Below are 19,029 nucleotides of genomic sequence, written 5' to 3'. Positions count from 1 at the left end.
AGTCCTGGCTAAACAGTTTGAGAGCCACTAGTGCCAACAGCTTTTTGGCATTTTGTAAGCTAAAGCAAACGGTCACACTAGACAAAATAAATAAATTTATTTTAACCAAAACAACGAGGAGCAACTGGTCTGTGATCGAATTAGCCTAATTAAAGCAGGTAAATCAACTCAAAGGGGTGGCTAATCAAAACTAGAACTAATAAGCTATGTAATGACAGGAAAACAAGCCCCACAAGCCAAAAGATGAGCAGCCAGCGGGGCAATGTGAGCCGCACACGTGCGCAGAAGCACAAGAATCGGCATGTCTTTAAGAACGATCTGCACGACAAGACGCCGCAGCAGCTGCGCCTGAATGCGATGCACGTGTCGACGGTGTGCCAGCGGTGCAAGGAGCAGATCGAGTGGAAGATCAAGTACAAGAAGTACAAGCCGCTGACGCAGGCCAAGACCTGTGCCCACTGCAAGGAGCGGACGGTGAAGAAGGCCTACCATGTCGTCTGTCGCGACTGCGCCATCAAGGCGCACGCCTGCGCCAAGTGCCTGCGCAGCGCCAGCGAGGTGGCCATCGAGGAGCCCCAGCCGACGCCGCGCGAGGAGCAGCAGCTGCAGTCGGAGATGGATCGCCTGGTCAAGTCCTTCTCGGAGCGCAAGCGGCGCGCCTTTCTGCGCTACATGAAGCGAGGCAAGAAGCAGCCGAAGGGCGAGGATGAGGAGCAGCAGGATGAGGAGCTGGACGAGCAGCAGCTGGCCAGCCGGGAGAAGGCCAAGCGGGTGGCCCACACGCGCGACGAGCTGCTGGACAAGATCAAGCAGCTGAATCTGGCCGCAGAGGAGGAGGATGAGGACGAAGATGACTCGGAATTCGATTCGGAGGAGGACGAGGATGACTCCGAGTTCGACTCCGAGGAGGAGGAGGATGAGGCGGAGGACGGCAGCGAGGAAGAGCCACAGAAAGCAGTACCCAAAACCCCCACCAAACCGAAATAAACCTATTTTCTTTGTAAACTACTCATTTTTGTTTGACTGATAAGAGGGATAAACCTTAAAAGGTTCCAAAAAGGCTAAATAAACTATATTGTATAGCCAAAGTGAGCGAGATAGTTTCAAAATCTTGGAAATATATCAAAAGCTTTTAACTAATTTTACCAGAAAAGCTTGGGTAGAGATATTTACTAAATTGTTTAATTTTAAAACTGTATTTTCCGTTGATTAAAAAATAATTTCACTCCTTTGTTTTCGTTAAAGATTTATGAATAACTAACAAGTTTATTCAAAGTTCTGGCTGAATAAAAACTATTTTACTTAAGGATTACTAAAAAATGACAAATGATAACACTATTGAAGTATTTTATTTAACGAATGGAATGTGAGTTTTCTGCAAAATAGGTTTTTAAAAAGCACCGCGATAAGTGCAATTGATATATCGATTACAAACTGTCACTGAACTTGCCAAAATCATATATTTTTTCGCCTGCCAATAAGATCTTACTACTTTTCGGAATTACAAAACAATTACAATTTATTTGTGTTGGTGGTAAATCTTGGTAAAAACAAGAGTTTAAATATAAAAGCCTTGGTTCTGCAAAATAGCGTTCAAAAAGCACCGCTCTATTCGATTACTTTCTGGCACCAACGATATATCGAATACGAACTGTCACCCGAACTGACCAGCTGATATCGATAAACTTGACAAGCTCAACCAGCTCAATAAAATTAAAACATTTCATTTTCATTTTCAGTGAAGACGGTTGTGTTTAATTCGAATAAATATTACTAGAAATATCTAAAATAGCCAATGGCAGATAGTAGGAAAGACGTAAACCGCGGGCGTCGCCACGGCGGGAGGAAGGGGCCGCCGGGCGGTGGGTTTGTGGCCAATGGCCAGGCGAGGAACTCCAATTCGAATTCCAATGCCGCAAAGGCCGCAGGTAAGACCTCCTCCAAGCCCTCCTCCAAACCCTCCAAACACAAGCCTTCCGGCGAGGAGGACAAGCTCAATGGGCAGGACGAGAAGGCGCTGCGCCAGCTGGTCAGCGACTTCCTGCAGAGCCGCGAGCCGGAGCAGCAGCTCCGCGGGCTGAGCAAGGCGCAGCGCAGCCACGTCCACCGGCTGGCCCAGAGCCGCGGCCTCAAGACAGCGAGCAAGGGGCCCGAGGAGGACCGCGTCCTGACCATCTCGCGCCCGCAGTCGGACGCCCTGCAGCACTACCTGCTGGACAACGCCCGGCTGCACACGAGTCCCGCGCTCTTGAGGATCTTCGACCAGATCTACGGGCCGGTGGAGAGCCGCCTGGACAGGATGCCGCCGGGCTTCTGGCGCCTCAATCGCCAGCCGGAGGAGGAGCGCCGCCCGTCGAACTTCGGCCTGGTCGGCCAGCGGTTGATCCCGCCGCCGCCAAGCAACCGCAACCGGAACATTGAGCAGGACCGACGCAGTCTGCCCATCTTTAAGCAGCGAGAGAACATCCTTGGGAATCTCCAGCGCGAGCAGGTGAACAGAAACTATCTATAAATGTCAATAGCCCATCCTATTCTAGATCTGTACTTGGTTTCATATGTACCATCTTCCTTTTTAAGACTTTTATATGAGTGATATTCTGTATTAGCTCAATTTATACATTGACAATTCTTCTTATATGTCAATATTTCCCAGAAATGTCAATATCAATAGTTGGTTTTATATGTACCATCTTCCTTTGACAACCCTTCACAAATGTCAATATTTCTATAGTAGGTTTTATACGATAAGAACAGACCATGTCCTTTCCAAGACTTTTATATGAGTTATATTTTGTATTAGTTCAATTTATACCTTTGACAATCCTTCACAAATGTCAATATTTCCTAGAAATGTCAATATCCCATCATATTCTAGATCTATAGTTGGTTTTATATGTACTATCTTGCTTTTTAAGACTTTTATATGAGTTATATTTTGTATTAGCTCAATTTACACCTTTGACAATCTTCCTTTTACCTACAAATAAGATATTCTTGTAATATTCGAGAATATTCTGGTTTTCCAGACCTTAAAAGTTGTTTTTATGCCCCGTAACTATGCCCCCTCCTATTCCTAAGACATTTTCCTACCCGTACATCTTGTCCATGTTATTCCCAGCTAATCCTTAATGCTTCCCCGCAGGTCTTGATCATCAAAGGAGCCACCGGGTCGGGCAAGTCCACCCAGCTGCCGCAGTACATCCTCGAATGGGCCGCCCAGGAACGGGCTGCGGTCAGGATCGTGGTGAGTCAGCCGCGACGCATAGCAGCGATCAGCGTGTCGGAGCGCATTTCCAAGGAGCGCGGCGAGGCGGCGGGCACCACGGTGGGCTATCAGATCCGCATGAACAGTGAGTAGCGGTGGGCCAGGAAATCCTTCGGATTTACCTATAAACAATACCCCATTCCTTGACAGGCAAATGCAGCAGCCAAACGGTCCTCACGCTGACCACCAGCGGCTGTCTTCTGCGTGCTCTAGCCATGGACGGCGAGTCGTTCTTCAGGAACACCACCCACCTGATCATAGACGAGGTGCACGAGCGGGACTTAGACACGGACTTCTTGCTGTTGGCCACCAAATTAGAGCTGCAGAAGAACCCCCATCTGCGCCTGGTGCTCATGTCGGCCACCATGGACCTGCAGGCCTTGTCCGACTACTTTGGCCAGGCCAGCGTGATGGACGTGGAGGGGCGCGGCTTCGGGGTGAGGATCTATCACCTAGAGGACATTCTAAGCGAGACCGGCTACATGACGCCGCGCATGGAGGAGTATTTGGGCGAGCTGACGGGCGACGAACAGCCGGGCGAACTGCTGGCAGCCTACTACAACGGACGCACCATTATAGACCCGGATATAGACAATGATCTAATCATTTCTTTGCTGGAGCTGCTGCTGCGCACAGGAGACAGTGGAGCGGTGATTGTCTACCTACCGGGCTATAACGACATGACCGAGCTAATGGACCGATTGTACACCGCTCTGTCGCGTTACCCGATCAAGATCCTGCTGCTGCACAGCCAGGTGGACAACAACGAGCAGCGGAAGGTCTTCCGCGTCTATCAGGGTGTTCGTCTAAAGATTATCTTGAGTACCAACATAGGGCAAACTTCAATAACCATTCCCGATTTGCTGTATGTGATCGACGCGGGTCGCGCCAAGATGATGACCTATGACCCCATTACGGATGCCTCGCAGCTGTGCAGCACCTGGATCTCGCAGGCGGATGCCCAGCAGCGGGCGGGACGAGCGGGACGCCTGCGTTACGGCATCTGCTATCGACTGTTCGACAGCGACCGGCTGGCCAGAATGCCGCTGTACACGATTCCCGAGATCATGCGTCGCACCCTCGACGAGATATGCCTGCTGACCAAGGTGGCCGCTCCGGAGGCGAGGATAGACAAGTTTCTGGCCCTCGCGCTGGATCCGCCGCAGCCGGAGGCCGTGCTGCAGGCCATTGCCAAGCTGCAGCTGCTGGGCGTGCTGCGGGAGGCCGACGAGACGATTACGCCGCTGGGACGGATCATTGCCGAGCTGCCGCTGAGCGTGCAGCTGGGCAAGTGCCTGGTCTACTCGGTTTACTACCGCTGCCTGGGCAGCATGACCATCATAGCGGCCTACCACTCGGTGCGCGATCCCTTCGTGCTGAACACGAAGTCGGGCGGCGGCGGCGGCGGCGGAGGTCAGCAGAATGCACGGCTGCAGTTTGCCGGCGACGGCATGAGCGATTCGCTGGCCGCCCTGCAGCTCTACGCGGAGTTTGTCAATCTGAAGCGCATCCATATCGCCGATTTCTGCGAGCGCAATCTGTTGTGCCGCCACGCCATGGAGATGTTCGTCGCGGCGGTGTCCACGCTGCGCGACACCGTGCACCGCATCTTCCGCTGCAACCAGGCCAGCGCTCGCCTGGCCTCGGCCTTCGACCAGGACACGAACATGATCCGTCTGGCCCTGACGGCCGGCCTGTATCCCAAGCTGGCGTACATGGATCGCGAGAATAAGCACCAGCTGGTGGCCGAGGGCGATCCCTTCGTCCAGGTATCGCGCACCTCCTGCCTGCTGGGCAGGAAAAAACAGAAGACGCTGGCCAGCGAGTGGATACTGTTCGTGGAGAAGACCCGCAATGCCGACCAGAGGTCCTCGCTGGAGCACACGAGCCTGGTGAGTGGCCTGCAGGTGGCCCTGGTCGGCGGCAAGCAGTTCCGCCTCGAACCGGTTGGTGCGGCGGAAGTGCTGATCTGCCTGGATTCGTGGGTGCGCCTCAAGTGTCCCAGTGATTTTGGGGGCAAACTCAAAACTCTGCGGCATCTAATGGATCGCGAGGTGGCCGAGATGGTGGAGACCCGGCGGCTCAGCTCCGCCGGCAAGTGGATTGGCCCGGAGACCGTGTGCCGACTGATGCAGGCGGACGTTCAGTCCGTGTGCCTGGCCGAGGGCAGGGGGCTGCCCGACGAGGGCCACTGTGATAACGATTGTTAGAACTTAAGCTAGGGAATCGGCCAAAAAAACACGAAATAACACAGTATTCGCGAGGTGATGGACCGGTAGAAAGGTAGACCGGTACCCCCGTAGAAATAAATCCACGATCTAACGATAAACCCATATTTGTACAGTGCGTTTCAAAAGCCTAAGACAGCCTGTCGTACCTGATTAGGGCAGCTAAATTCACAACTGAGAGGCTAACGAATTTTACTCTTTTTTTTTTTAATCAATTTTTGTTATAAAATTTTTATAAGCAAATTTTAGCCTGACTTTTAGAATGTACAGAGCATTTAGTAGGCAATCAAACTTGAATTGTACTTATTAATGGTTAAGTGACTTACAAAATACTTGAACTAGATTCCTTTATTGTTGTGATAAACCTAAGAATATTTTCGAGTATTTAACGAGATCTCCGTTTTTTATTCTAATCATTATTTTGAATGCTTTGCTCGATTTGGACAAAAGTTTAATCGGCTTCCTTAGGTAATATATGCATCGAATTTAATATAGAATATAAGACTATATCTCTGCACTTGTCTCATGCACATGCACATGTCTCTCGACGCGTATCTATTGATGCAACTATTTTAAGCTCTGAAACGCACTGTAGGCACATTTTAGCAATTGGAAACACACAGGGAATTACGAATGTAAACCAAAAGTATGATTTTCGAGAGTGCAACTGCGGGCACTCCCTAATTGCCGGGTGAAAATATGTGTGCCACGAGATGCCGCGAGATGCCAGGGAGATCGCGACTCAGTGTCAGCGAGCCCGGATGGTGGGCGTGGCAGTTCCCTGCGGTGCATTGGGCCATGGCAGTCATGGAGCTGCCTTCCACCTGCCTGCCACCTGCCTCCCACTGCCCATTGAGCCGCAAACAAGAGCGGGCAAATGGAAAATGGAGAAAAAAACAGAGTTAATTGCACAGACGACGCAGTCAATAAACCTGAAGTCGAGCTTGTCGCTGCTGCAGCAACAATGGCCACAAAGACACCGGAGCAGCAGCAGCAGCAACAGCAGAAAAGACAGCAGCAGCTTACTTACAAAGAAAGTGAAATTAATTTGTTATTTTTCGGTCGATTGTGGCTCTTTGAGCGATGCCTTTGATGCCTTTGAAAAGCGGCAGAGAGAGCATGGCCAATCTCCACGGTCGACCCTACGAATTCGAAGTCTTTTTCGCTCCCGTAGAATATTGTATGAATGTGTATTTTAAATTGAATGTTTAGTGTATGTAGAGAAGACCATTCGAAATGTATTCCATTAATTAATTATAATATTAATGTAGATATATATGTATTTTTGAATATCTCAAGCGTTGAAAATGTTCTAGCTAAATGCATATCTCTTTAGATCATTTCTTTTTAAAATATTTAAATTACATTTCCAATTACAACATTTTTTCACGTTTTTCTTTTGAAAAATCCGTCCTTGCCTCAAAAAGACTTTTATAATTTTAATACAAATGATATTATTCTTCCATTGGGCATTCGATGTGCTTTTAGTTTTGGAAAACCACTTTTTTTTACTCTGAAAAATACTAGTTAGAGATTTGTATTTTTATGCAGAATCTGTTTATACTACAAATTTTTCAAATGCATATTTAAGGCTAAGAAAAACAAGATAATTAATTGTAAAATATTTTGGATGTACCTACAACTACAGATTTTAAGAATAAAATTGAACTAGACGTTTGAAGATAGACGTTTTCAAGATAGAAATGGAAATTTGACCCAAATGAACTGCACCGCAATGCGGCGATCCAACAATATGCAACTCATCAATGGCAATTGCGGGAAATCACAGTGGCCCAACCTCGAATTTTGCGCAATTTGCACAGAGAATTCCGCAAGAAATAAGAAATTCGAAATGGGGGCCACCAAGAAAGCCGCAGATCAATTTTCCCAGATGACTCCACCATTGTCGGTGGCTGCCATTGAACTCTCGAGTGCCAAATGAATGGCAATCGCCAATTGGCATCTGCTCTCGAAATCAAATGAAGTCAAATGGCCCGGTGCGCAGGCAGCACTAATGGATCCGACCATAAACCTGGCCAACAAGTGGCCCGGCTTCCATGGGGAAGCGAGCGGAGCCAGTTGAACGGACTCGCCATCGCCATCGCCATTTGCCATCAACTCCGATTTAAATTGGCCACGGATCGGATCTCCGTTGCCAACCAGCTTTGTATTTGTCATTGTCGGCGGACAGGAAGGTTGGAGACTATCGGGCGGAATCGGTGATGCCAGTGATTCCATCAGAGATTTCGGAGTTACATAGCTTTTCTAAGATAATTACTACTAGGACATAACTATCAATATCATCTCGTAATCAAATTTCCAATTAATTCCTAATTAATTTCCAATCAGGTAGTGTTTATTTACCCATTTTAAAGGAACAAAAAATTTAAAAAATAGTTCATCATTTTCTTTTTGAAAACCTTTTAAGCCCAGCAAGATCAGATCTAAATAGTTCTTTATTATTTAGTTATTTTAAATGGGTATTATTTATACAATTTTATAAAAATTACCTTGTTAATGTAATATTAATATAAAAACTCTTTTGAATTAAGTTTCATAGTATTTGTAAGCTGGTTCTCTCAGAACCTTCTAAACGGGTATTCGAAGCATTCAACGGCGGATTAAGTAATAGCACCATTCCATCGAAAACTCCGCTAAGAGATGGAAACTCGATCCCACTGGATGGCATCCGCAGTTAGGCGATGAAATGTGAGCTAATGACGGGCCCTCGACTGATTGATGATCGGCTGTCTTTTTTGGGGCCGCCAGTTACAGTTACATAATTACAGCAAATTGATTTCGGCAGAAGTTGCCGCCAGATCTGCGCTGCTCCCAATGCTCCGTAGTCTATAGTCTATAGATCCGATGATCCCATGGCCCAGGGCTCCCAGTGATGACATCATCTCACATAATCGCACATCTGCAATAATCCCAGACATTTGTGCAGCACGGAATGCATTTCGGTAATTCCAAATTCCAAATTCCGAATTCCAAACGGGGTATTATCATGAATATGTACATATAGGCACCACGTACATACGCGAATCGGGGAATTCGGGGAGGGATTGGACCGAAGGTAAAGCTCAGAGATCACGCCAGTGAAAGTCTGCCCCTTTAGCGGGGTCAAATCAATCAGGCTGGGCGGTGACCCGCCGCTTGGGGAACTGTCTGTTCGTCTGGGTGGCACTCGAAAATCCCAAGAGCCCCCCTCCCGGTTTTTCGGGGATTTTCTCGAGAGCAACACCTTTCCAAAAACAACGCCTAATTATGTCATTAAACCGATTGGCTTTTGTGTGCGCCCTTTAACGACGATTTGCGAGAAGCTGGCCAGCCATTTCAATTTAAATGTTAAAGTATGCTGTTATTAGTTTAAAATACTAATTTCTACTTATAAGGCATACTTATAAGTTCTTTCTAACCTTAGAATATATAAAAAAAAAAAATACAAAAGTAAATGATCTATTAATTACAAATAAGATATTATAATCAAATTGAAGTTTAGCACCCATTTTATTTGCTCTAAAATATTGTTTCCAAAAAAATCCCGATATTTAAAGTAATTAAAGTATAAGTAGGTTCTATATATATATGGATTTATTATTATTTTGGTGTGTTCCTTCCTATTTTCTTATACAATTATTTAAAATAAATATAATATCTTAGCTAAAATTTGCTAGTAAATCTTTGAATATTTTTACAAAAATAATGCGTATGATTTTATAAAAGTTGAGGTATAAAGGAGAGGTTGTGGGGTATATCGTGTATCGGCGACCCATGACGAACCTTAACTGCGGTAAAAGTGAAGTCATGTGCGAGTCTTTGGGGCACCGAAAAGTAAAAGCCGAAACGAGAGTGAAGTGATGGCAAAACAAGCTGGGATCGTGATTCGCATTTGGCCATGGCCAACAGCAACTAGCAACATGAATGGCCAGCAACTCGAGCCAGCAGCAACATTAAACAGCGGGAGCCGGAAATCTGGTCAGGTTGTGACCCCCGGAAGTCGGCGCCACAATCAATCAATATCGGTGGCTTTATGCCGATCTATCATTATTTATGCACGAATATTCGAATATTCGAATATGGTGTAACGTCTGCCTTTTGTTTCGTTCGTTTCGTTTCGTTTGTTTCGTTTGTCACAACAACCTAATGACGGGCCGAATCATTTTTTGCCACTTGCCATTTCTTTTTGCGGTCATTAAAGTGCCACAAAGTGTTGCCAACTTCCCAGCTCCATGGCGAATATTCGGCAGTTCCCGACTGCCCGAAAACTGAAAACTGATAATCCATGTTTATATCTCTGTTTATGTAAGCCGAGGCGAGAAATTGCCCAAGCAGCAGCAGCAGTGCAGCAATGGATGACCGGAGGCGTGGCAACAACGGCGCCAATCAGTGGCAACAAAAGCGATAACATGGCCAGCGCAACAGCAACACCAGCAACATCTGCAATATCAGCCACTCTCCAACGGCAGCAGACACATCTGGACAACAGTAATAGCCAGACCATCTACACTGGGCTAAAAAAGCCCATTTTCTAAATAGTTGATAATATTTATGTCGATCCAGCCATGTCCGTCTGTCCGTTCGTCTGTCCGTTTATATGCAAACTGAAATCTAATAACGAGTTCAGAAATTTGACAATCCATATTATGATCAATATTTCCATTGATTCTAATACTTTTTTTTGTGGAAAATTGGTATCCGGCTTTTTGGTAAAAATTTGAATTTTTTCTTTTCCTTTTTTGCTATAACTTGGCCAAAAATGGTCCTACACCAAAAATACGCACTGTTTTGAACAGATAACAAAATAATATTTAAATCCATGACACTTTCCGGAAGATCTCGGAAAAATAAAATTTTCGCCAATTTTCAATTTTTTATAAGGGGGTACATCATAATTTTTTGCGAAAAATGTAAAAAATATAAAATGTCCAGGTTTAAATGCCAATCGATTGCAATTTTAATAACGAGTTCAGAAAGGTATGACAATCTATATTTCGATCAATATTTTTATTGTTATGGTCAAAAAACTAATTATTTTTTTGTGGAAAATTCGCAATTTCAGTTTCTGTCAAAAACGGGAATTTTTCCTTTTTCTATTTTTGCTATAACTTGGCCAAAAATAGTCCTACATAAAAAATATACTGTTTTAAACAGATAACAAAATAATAAATAAATCCACGACACTTTCCGGGTGATCTTCAAAAAACGATTCATGATTTTGAAAAAAAAATGCCAAAAATATAAAATTTCCTGGAGCTTAAGTTTATTTTTGTGAGTGTAGGATCAGCGACATGAGAAAAATGCACAACAGCAGCACTCTCGGGCGGCCACTTGTTGCATAGTCCGAAGTCAAGAGCCTCTGCTTTGGTCAAGCGCCAATTGAGATGTGACAGGTTGTCTGGTCAAGATCTCCTCTCGTGCTGAAGAGTACCCCTCCTCCAGCCGGGAAAAGGTCATCGGATTGCGGGGCACGAATTAAAAGCTGGCTTAGTCGCAGGCACGAATTGCCTGTCATGATTATGCGATGCTATCCATGATATATAGCCCCCTTAATCTCTTAAGTTTTAATTTTCCCTGTCTTTGCGCATTTCTTTCTCTTTTTTTTTGGGCTCAGAAAGGTGAGGAAACTATGGGATTAATAAGGAGTTATGATAGACAGTGACGAGTGTTCCCAAAATGAAAGAATTCTGGGTCAGGAGTTTCAAGATAAAATTAATTAATTAAAAAATGTTTATATAACTGTCGATATTTTTTCAAGCTCTGTTATTAAGTCCGAACTTTTACTTTTTATTTACTTATAGCTTCTTTGGGAAATATACAATATTTTCCTTATTTTTCCCACATGCTATAAAATATAAACCATAAATCGGTTTAAAAATTATTCAAATCTGTCGAGTTAATTTGACGACCGATCCGCTTAGCCGCCAATCAAACGGCCGACAAGTGTTATATAAATTGTATAATTTCCGATAACTGTTTTCCAGTCTGATCTTGAGCTAATCGCCTTATGTGCGCATCGAAATGCGTTCGAAAGTTACAGGTTTTCCAGTTCAAAAAACGCCATTGTGCTGAGTTATTGGGCCGCTGCTTATTTATTAACGATGGTTTCACTTTCCAGCCAGAGCCAACCGCACAATTATGATCGGATAGAGGCGAGAAAAAAGCAAACAAATTTGTTTATAAATGTCGAATGTCGCACAATGTTTATTTGTTGACGCCATGGTCGTCATCATCGATTTGTCATTGTTCGCTGAAAAGCTGAAAAGCCGAAGAGCTGAAAATTGATGGGGCCGGCGGGCCATTTGACTCCATTCCGCGGAAGGTGAAGGGTTGACAATGGGCCATAGAATCGAAATTGGCTGGAAGTGTAACAATGGAGACCAAGACTAAGCGATTCCAATTCGAAAGCGAGCAGGCGGCGCTGAAATTTATGAAATTTATGCATAATTTCTGTGACAAATGCCTAGAAAACGGCGGCCGCGAGCTGAGAGAGCATGGAAAGTGTGAAAAGTGCATTGATAATTATGATAATTGCCTGCCCAAGAGATAGAAATAAACTGGGAAATGTATACCAAAGATACAGATACATTTTCACGTTGACAAAAAGGAGGGACAATCGCATTGTTCAATTACACTGGCCAACTTTCATTCTTAGTCACTGATTTGTGGCGGTTGCCGTTTCTTATTTCTTATTTCTTACTTCTCATTTGCTGGCTTATTTCTCTGATTTCCAGCGTTTTTTGGGTTGCTGCCGCTGCTGCCTGATTATATGGTACGTGCTATTTCGCTCGCCGACAGATACAAGATACAAGCTACAAGATACAAAGATGCACAACCGCCAGCCGCAAGACAACCAGCGACATCCCAAGGGGAGGGCCATCAGATGAGGTGATTAGAGCCAAGGCAATGCGAATCGCAAAATGCTCTACTACTCTGTGTTTTTAAATCAGCCTTTTAAATATTTAAAAATGTATATTTAAACTTTAATTATACATTTGAAATTAGGAACTGCTATATTTTTAAAGTATTTATTATGTGTTTGCATTGATATTGTAAAATCCTATATTTCTAGCTTTTTAATTAGCCATTTAAATATTCTTACATGTATTTTCAAGCATGAACTAATAATTTGAAGATTATTTTTAACTTTTCAAGATTGGGAACTGCTATAATCCTTAAATATATCTAAATTCCTATATTTCTAGCTTTTTTATTTAACTTAAACTGGGTTCTATTGATTTTAACTGTTTCAAAATAGGAACTGCTGTAATTTTAAAACATTTCTTTTATGTTTATATTGATGTTGTAAAATCATATATTTGCACCTTTTCAATTAATTAGCTTAGTTCTTGAGCAAGTTATGGGACCCTCGACAAAGTCAGCAACACATCAACAGCTACAACTTGATCATGATCATGATCATGGCTGCATGTTTTACACGATGGCTGTTGCTTCTCGAGGAGGAACCCCATCCCATCCCATCCCATCCCCCTTCCCAATCTCCTCCAGCTTTTCCGCCTCCAGATGAGTTGGCCTACCTGCCCATCTACCTGCAATTATGATCCGCTAGCTGTGTGGATTGCCTACAAGGCATGTCAACGCCTAGGACGCCGTTGAGTCTTGAGTTTTTAGTTTTTAGTTTTCAGTTGGGTGCCAATCTGCGGGATTCACGGGATTCTGGGAAGCACTTCCCGGGGCGCTTCAGATTTCCCATTGACGATGGTGGGTAAAAATTAAAAGAGAGAAATATTTAAAAAGATCACCACTTATGCAAAGCGAACGGGCGAGATTTGCTTTAATCACACGGCCGACGGACCGATGTGTAAAAGTGAAAATGCAGCAGCAGTCGATGGAGTGAGATGGTGGTGGTGCGTTGGGTGGTGCAAATTATGAAATTAGTATTATGTGAAACGGAGTTAAAAGTGTGATTAAACTAGAGCTGCAGTCAAAGTCACACACATGTGTGTGGGGCATAAAGCAGAGGAAAACAACAAAAAAAAGCAAACCACCTGCCGCATAATAAGCCGCCGCCGCCGTCAAGACAATGAAAGTCACCTAAGTACCCACTCCACAATAAGTGCGCAGGGCAATTAATATCACTTCAACGTGGATGTGGATGTTGGATGTGGTTGTGGATGTGGATGTAGACGCGAGTCGCCCAAAGGTTAGACCCTTCGATGATCAGGGTTAAAGAGCGGGTTAACCTCAGTGAATTTGAAGGAAAAATTAGAGTTTTCCAAAAATTGGTATACAAAAAGTATGCAAACCAAAACTTGTTCTGAATCTCCTAGGGATATTTAAATGTAGTCTTATAATAAAATTTTTAATTCTTTGAAATCTCATTTACGGAAATTAAAGTTAAAATATTACAAAATGTTATTCTTTAGTTATTTAATCTGTAATATTAGTAATATAATTCAAAATAAATTACGAGTTAAATTTTGATTTAATTTACTTAAGATTCGTGAAATGCTGGGTCCTAGCATACCCCCTGCTACCCCGTTGGCGATGTGATAGGAACCCACGACAGGTGCAGCGACAAAAAAGCAAATAACAATTCCCCGTGGCTTATTAGCAATGCCACTTAGAAGTTGGAGCAGGGAGAAAGTCATCCAGCTGAATGCACATGGAGATGGAGATGGAGAGGTTGTGCTGTGCTGTCAACTTAGGCAACCCATCCAATCCGATCCCATATGATACCATATACCATCTACCATCTACCATATCCCGCCCGCAGAAACCGCAAGCGCACTCAAGTTTGTTGCCTCAGTCTTTTGTTCTGCCACTTGCGATGCTTCATGGTGAATTGCGTAGGGAATTGCCCTAATCGCGGTTTCGGTTTCAATCGTCAATCGCCAGCCGCCAATGGAGGAAAATTTCTAACCAACGGCGCGGGCCATTGGCACGAGATCTTCTCCGATTTTTAATATATATAATTTTCGAGGCCCGCGAGGCCATAAAAAATAAAAATCAAAATAAAAAGCCATAATATATGTGCGCATCTCGACGTGTAAAAGAAAATGAGGAGCTGCTTCGGCAATTAATAGACCATGAACGAAAAAAAGTTTGCTAGACGAAGGAAAACGGCGCAGCACTAAAACTAAATCCAGCCTCAACTTAACTTTGACTAATGCGCACTTATCATCAAGTGAGACCTAAAAAAAGCAAAAACTAGTTAAAGACCAAAGTCTTAACCATTAAAAAAGTAAATGTATTTAATTGAGATGGCGTTTGTCTATTTTTGGCGAGCTGCTTCATTCTATTTATTCATTCTGTGCAGCTTTTAATGGCGTGATTTTGCTGCCAACTGCTCGTGAAAATTATCTAAATAAGTCATTAGTATTTAAATAAGTATTGCATGTCTTTGGGGGAAAAAAAACAATAAATGCAAATGTATTATTTAACGATTTTAACGATCCGCATTTCTTTGTGTATGCAAAATTAAAGTTGAATGATTGTTTTATTTCAGTTTTCAGACCATTGTTTGCATTCCCAACCATTTGCATTTTTATGGGAATATCTTTCAGCTTCGATTTTATTTTTGAAATATTTTATGGAATTTTTAAAGTTATTCATTCACAATTTCAACTCATTTTTCTATATTTTATTTTTGATTTATTTTTTTCATTATTTTTAACTCACCGTTAGACTTATTTGATATTCAAGCTGTCTCCGCTATATTCCTTTTGGCAATATTCCCCAACTTTAACAAAACATATTAATCTTGCTTCGTACTTTTTAGTGAACTCTTTCGATTGGCTTGCCAATTGTGACAAATGAACAGGAAAAAACAAACAAAAGAACACTACACGCACATTGAGATGGATGTTCCGGGGGGTTGAGGATCAGTTTTCACGAATTTATTTGATGGAAGGGCTATCAATCACTGGGAAAATGAACGCGAAGAGTCAGGAGGAAAACTGCGAAGACGACGACGCGACGCCGACGATGCGGCAAACACGTTTTCCAGTTACAACGTTGGCAACGGAATGATTTGGCCAAATCTGCAGCGGCCCCAACGAAGCCCGAAATTATCCCAAAGAGCGAAAGCCGGCAAATCAAACAGAGAGCTGCCAGAGAGCTGAGAAAATGGCCCAAGGAGAGAGGCTTTCTCCGGCTGCGGAGAAATGGAAAAGAGCTAAAGAGAGTGGCTGAGTCTACTGCTTTGAATACCCTGCATGTCGCAGGTGATCTATGAACCAAACCAATGGCTTCTGTTTCCGTGCGGGTTTCCTCGCTTCAATTTCCATCGCTTGTGAGCATTTAGTGAGCAGCTCCAATTTTGCCAGCCAACTTGTCCCATTAGAGATTAGAGCTGGCCGACAGACGCACTTCATCATCGGCTACTTACAGTTCCACTGGCGTTTTTACGAAGCCAACTAAAGCAACTAAACCATTTGGCAAGCAGTTAACCGCTTACTTTATAAGCCCATCAGCCTAATTTGAATAATGGAGAAGTAATGTTAGCTTAAATTTATTTCTGATACTGTAGAAAGTGAAAATGACTTATTGTAGTTAACCTCTTAAATTTTAATTTACTTTAATTTATTTGTTGTTATTAAGATACTTAAGAATATTATAATAAGTGCAAATAAATAAATGAGTTGAAGTAATTGGAGTACAAATTCATTTTATTAAATTTCTTTGTGGGAAATATAAAAATAATATTTAAAGATTTACTTCACAATTCTAAAGGGCACTTTAACTGGTTTAATTGTTACAACATTAAAAAAAAAATGCACAAAAAGAGATTGTTTCAAAACTGTTCACAAATTTCTTGAAAAAAAATCCCATTTCACTGGGTCATTAAAGGTGACTCTGCACACTCTGGCTGGTGAAATACAATTTCGGTTTTCAGCGCCGTAGGATGCCAAAATATTTGACTTCCCCATTTCCATTTCAAATATTTCCCATTCACAGCATTTTTGCCGGCCAGAGTTCCACTTTATTTCTGTCAAGTTGATGAGTTGCATTGCTGCACTGCCGCTTGCATAACAAACAAATTGTTCACTTTCAAAAAAATAAAATAAAAATAAGGCAAACAAAAGAAGCAAGTGCCAGGAGTGCCAGGAGTGGAGGAGGCGAAGCGCCCACACAGCAACCTGGGCATAAACTGGACGCACTGCGTCCACTTTTCGGGCTTTTAAGGCACTTGCCTCTGCGGAGCTGTAGATTGGGCAATCGGAAGGCCGCAGGCTAATTGCCGACGTGCAATTAATTTGTGACTTTTAATTAAAGCCAAGGAAAACAAAGCGAAGAGCTGGAGCTAAAGATAAAGATGAGTTCAGAGGGCTGGAGAATCTAATGATTGAGCGCAGCAAATTGATGTTTTGCTATTTGAAAATTCAATTTGTTTTTTCGCGTTTTTTGTTTGTTGTTTCTTGTATTTCTTGGCTTGGGATCATTAGCCAAAGAAGATCCATAGGATTTGGACTATAAATTCAAGTGTTTCTTGGCCCAAAGACATCACAAACCATTGGATCTCAGCTTCGATCAGAATCTCAAATCCAATCAACTTCGATTCCAGAATGAAGGTAAGAACTCGACTTTAGTAAGCCTCAAGGATCTGACTCCAATCCTCCATAGGTCTTTGTCTGCTTGTTGGCTTCCCTGGCTCTGGCCAGTGCCGGTGGCTTCCGCGGTGGTGCCGGCGGTGGCTATCTGCCCGGCGGAGGACGCGGCGGCGGCGGCTTCGGTGGTCGTCCGGCCATTGGAGCGGGTCTGGTGTCCCACGTCTCCCAGTCGCAGGGCAACACTAAGGTCCACATCGGCGGTGGTGCCGCTAGCGGCGGTGGAGCCTACGGCGGTGGTGCTGCCGCCTATGGCGGTGGAGCAGGAGCTTCCTACGGCGGTGGTGCAGCCTCCTATGGCGGCGGAGCTGGAGGAGCTGCCTATGGCGGTGGACGCGGTGCTGGAGGCTGGCAAGGAGCTGGAGCCGGACGCGGTGGTGGTGCCGGAGGAGCTGGAGGCTGGCAGGGTGGTGCCGGAGGAGCTGGTGGAGCTGGAGGCAACGCCTGGGGCAATCCCGCCCAGTTCGATTACACCGTGAACCACGCTTCCGGCGGCGGTGGTGGAGCAGGAGGTGCCTATGGAGCTGGTGGTGCCGGTGGAGCTGCCTATGGTGCTGCTGGTGGAGCAGGAGCTGGCTACGGTGGTGGCTCCCGCGGCGGTGCTGGCTGGTGGAACGATTAAACAATGGCTTCTTCAATATAATTGTAACCCAATAAGTGCAACCCAGACCGACCAATAAAATATATACGTAAAAATAGTTATTTTTTATAAAAATTTCCTTTGGTACAAGTTCGCTTCTTAAGTCTTTCGTTTTCACCAAATCGATTGTTGACTTCGCTTTTAAACTAAGTTTTCGGGGTTGTGAACTGAGCTAAGCTTTAAAGCTCGAGGCTAAAAATACTTTAATATTTTTCACCCAAAAATTTTTCACCCAAGTATTTTGGCCAAAAAATAAAAAAATAATAGTAATTAGTTTTTTGACCGTAACAATGAAAATATTGATCCAAATATATTAAATATTGTAATACCTTTCTAAACTCGTTATTAAAACTCCAATCGATTGGTATTTAAGCCTGGACATTTTATATATTTTTTACATTTTTCGCAAAAAATCATGGAGTACCCCCTTATAAAAAAATTAAAAATTGGCGAAAATTGTTATGGGGTTATTTCTTACTTTGTTATACCCGTTACTCGTAGAGTAAAAGGGTATATTGTATTCGTGCAAAAGTATGTAACAGGTAGAAGGAAGCGTTTCCGACCCCATAAAGTATATATATTCTTGATCAGGATCACTAGCCGAGTCGATCTAGCCATGTCCGTCTGTCCGTCTGTCCGTCTGTCTGTCTGTCTGTCTGTCTGTCTGTCTGTCCGTCTGTCCGTATGAACGCTGAGATCTCGGAAACTATAGAAGCTAGAAGATTGGCATTTTGCATGCAGATTCTAGGAATTCCTACGCAGCGCAAGTTTGTTTCAAAATGGTGCCACGCCCCCTCTAACGCCCACCATCGCTTATATACGATTTTAAAAATTTTAATATTTTGGAAAAGTAAAAATGCAGTTTTATTGTGTTTATCAATACCTATCGAAATGTAGAAGAAATTTTTCAAATCGGACCATTCGTTAAAAAGTTATGCGTGATCAACGTTTTCTATCTCTATCTCCATCTCCCTCGCACTCCCTTTACCTGAGTAACGGGTATCTGATAGTCGGGGCATCCGACTATAACGTTCCCTCTTGTTTTCTGTTCAAAACAGTATGTATTTTTGATGTAGGACCATTTTTGGCCAAGTTACACAAAAAAAAATTCCCATTTTTGTCAAAAACTAAAATCCCGAATTTTCAAAAAAAAACAAAACTGGTTTTTTCGCTAAAACAAAAAAATACTGGTTTAAAGTATGGATTGTCATACCTTTCTGAACTCGTTATTAAATTTCCTAACGATTGGCATTTAAACCTTGACATTTTATTTATTTTTAATTTTTCGCAAAAAATCATGGGGTACCGCCTTATAAAAAAATTAAA

At 43.4% G+C, this 19,029-nt stretch overlaps 4 protein-coding genes across 4 annotated transcripts in view; 3 read left to right on the top strand and 1 right to left on the bottom strand.

Moving 5' to 3' along the window:
• The window catches only part of f (espin protein forked), a 63,236-nt gene extending 47,747 nt beyond the window's left edge, over positions 1–15,489 (bottom strand). The window contains exon 1 of the mRNA XM_070218627.1: positions 15,136–15,489. The gene's annotated coding sequence lies outside the window, so the exon portion shown is untranslated. The remainder of the gene's footprint in view (positions 1–15,135) is intronic.
• On the top strand, positions 59–1,008 carry LOC108064188 (uncharacterized protein C9orf85 homolog). Its single transcript, XM_017151597.3, has 2 exons — positions 59–158; positions 219–1,008. Exon 2 carries the CDS (start codon positions 244–246, stop codon positions 985–987), a length of 744 nt encoding a protein of 247 aa, XP_017007086.2. The 5' UTR covers positions 59–158; positions 219–243; the 3' UTR covers positions 988–1,008.
• Positions 1,690–7,175, top strand: LOC108064176 (uncharacterized). Its single transcript, XM_017151585.3, has 3 exons — positions 1,690–2,491; positions 3,143–3,350; positions 3,416–7,175. The coding sequence occupies exons 1-3, from the start codon at positions 1,796–1,798 to the stop codon at positions 5,473–5,475; spliced, it is 2,964 nt and encodes a 987-aa protein (XP_017007074.2). The 5' UTR covers positions 1,690–1,795; the 3' UTR covers positions 5,476–7,175.
• A 1,492-nt stretch (positions 15,490–16,981) lies between the features above and the next one.
• On the top strand, positions 16,982–17,725 carry LOC108063996 (uncharacterized). The gene is made up of 2 exons (XM_044393513.2): positions 16,982–17,027; positions 17,080–17,725. Exons 1-2 carry the CDS (start codon positions 17,022–17,024, stop codon positions 17,683–17,685), a joined length of 612 nt encoding a protein of 203 aa, XP_044249448.2. The 5' UTR covers positions 16,982–17,021; the 3' UTR covers positions 17,686–17,725.
• Positions 17,726–19,029: the final 1,304 nt, after the last annotated feature.

This window comes from Drosophila takahashii, chromosome X (genome assembly GCF_030179915.1).
Source record: "Drosophila takahashii strain IR98-3 E-12201 chromosome X, DtakHiC1v2, whole genome shotgun sequence".
Lineage (NCBI taxonomy): Eukaryota > Metazoa > Arthropoda > Insecta > Diptera > Drosophilidae > Drosophila > Drosophila takahashii.
The sequence above is the reverse complement of the archived record's forward strand: the minus strand, read 5'-3'. Positions and strand labels throughout refer to the sequence as shown.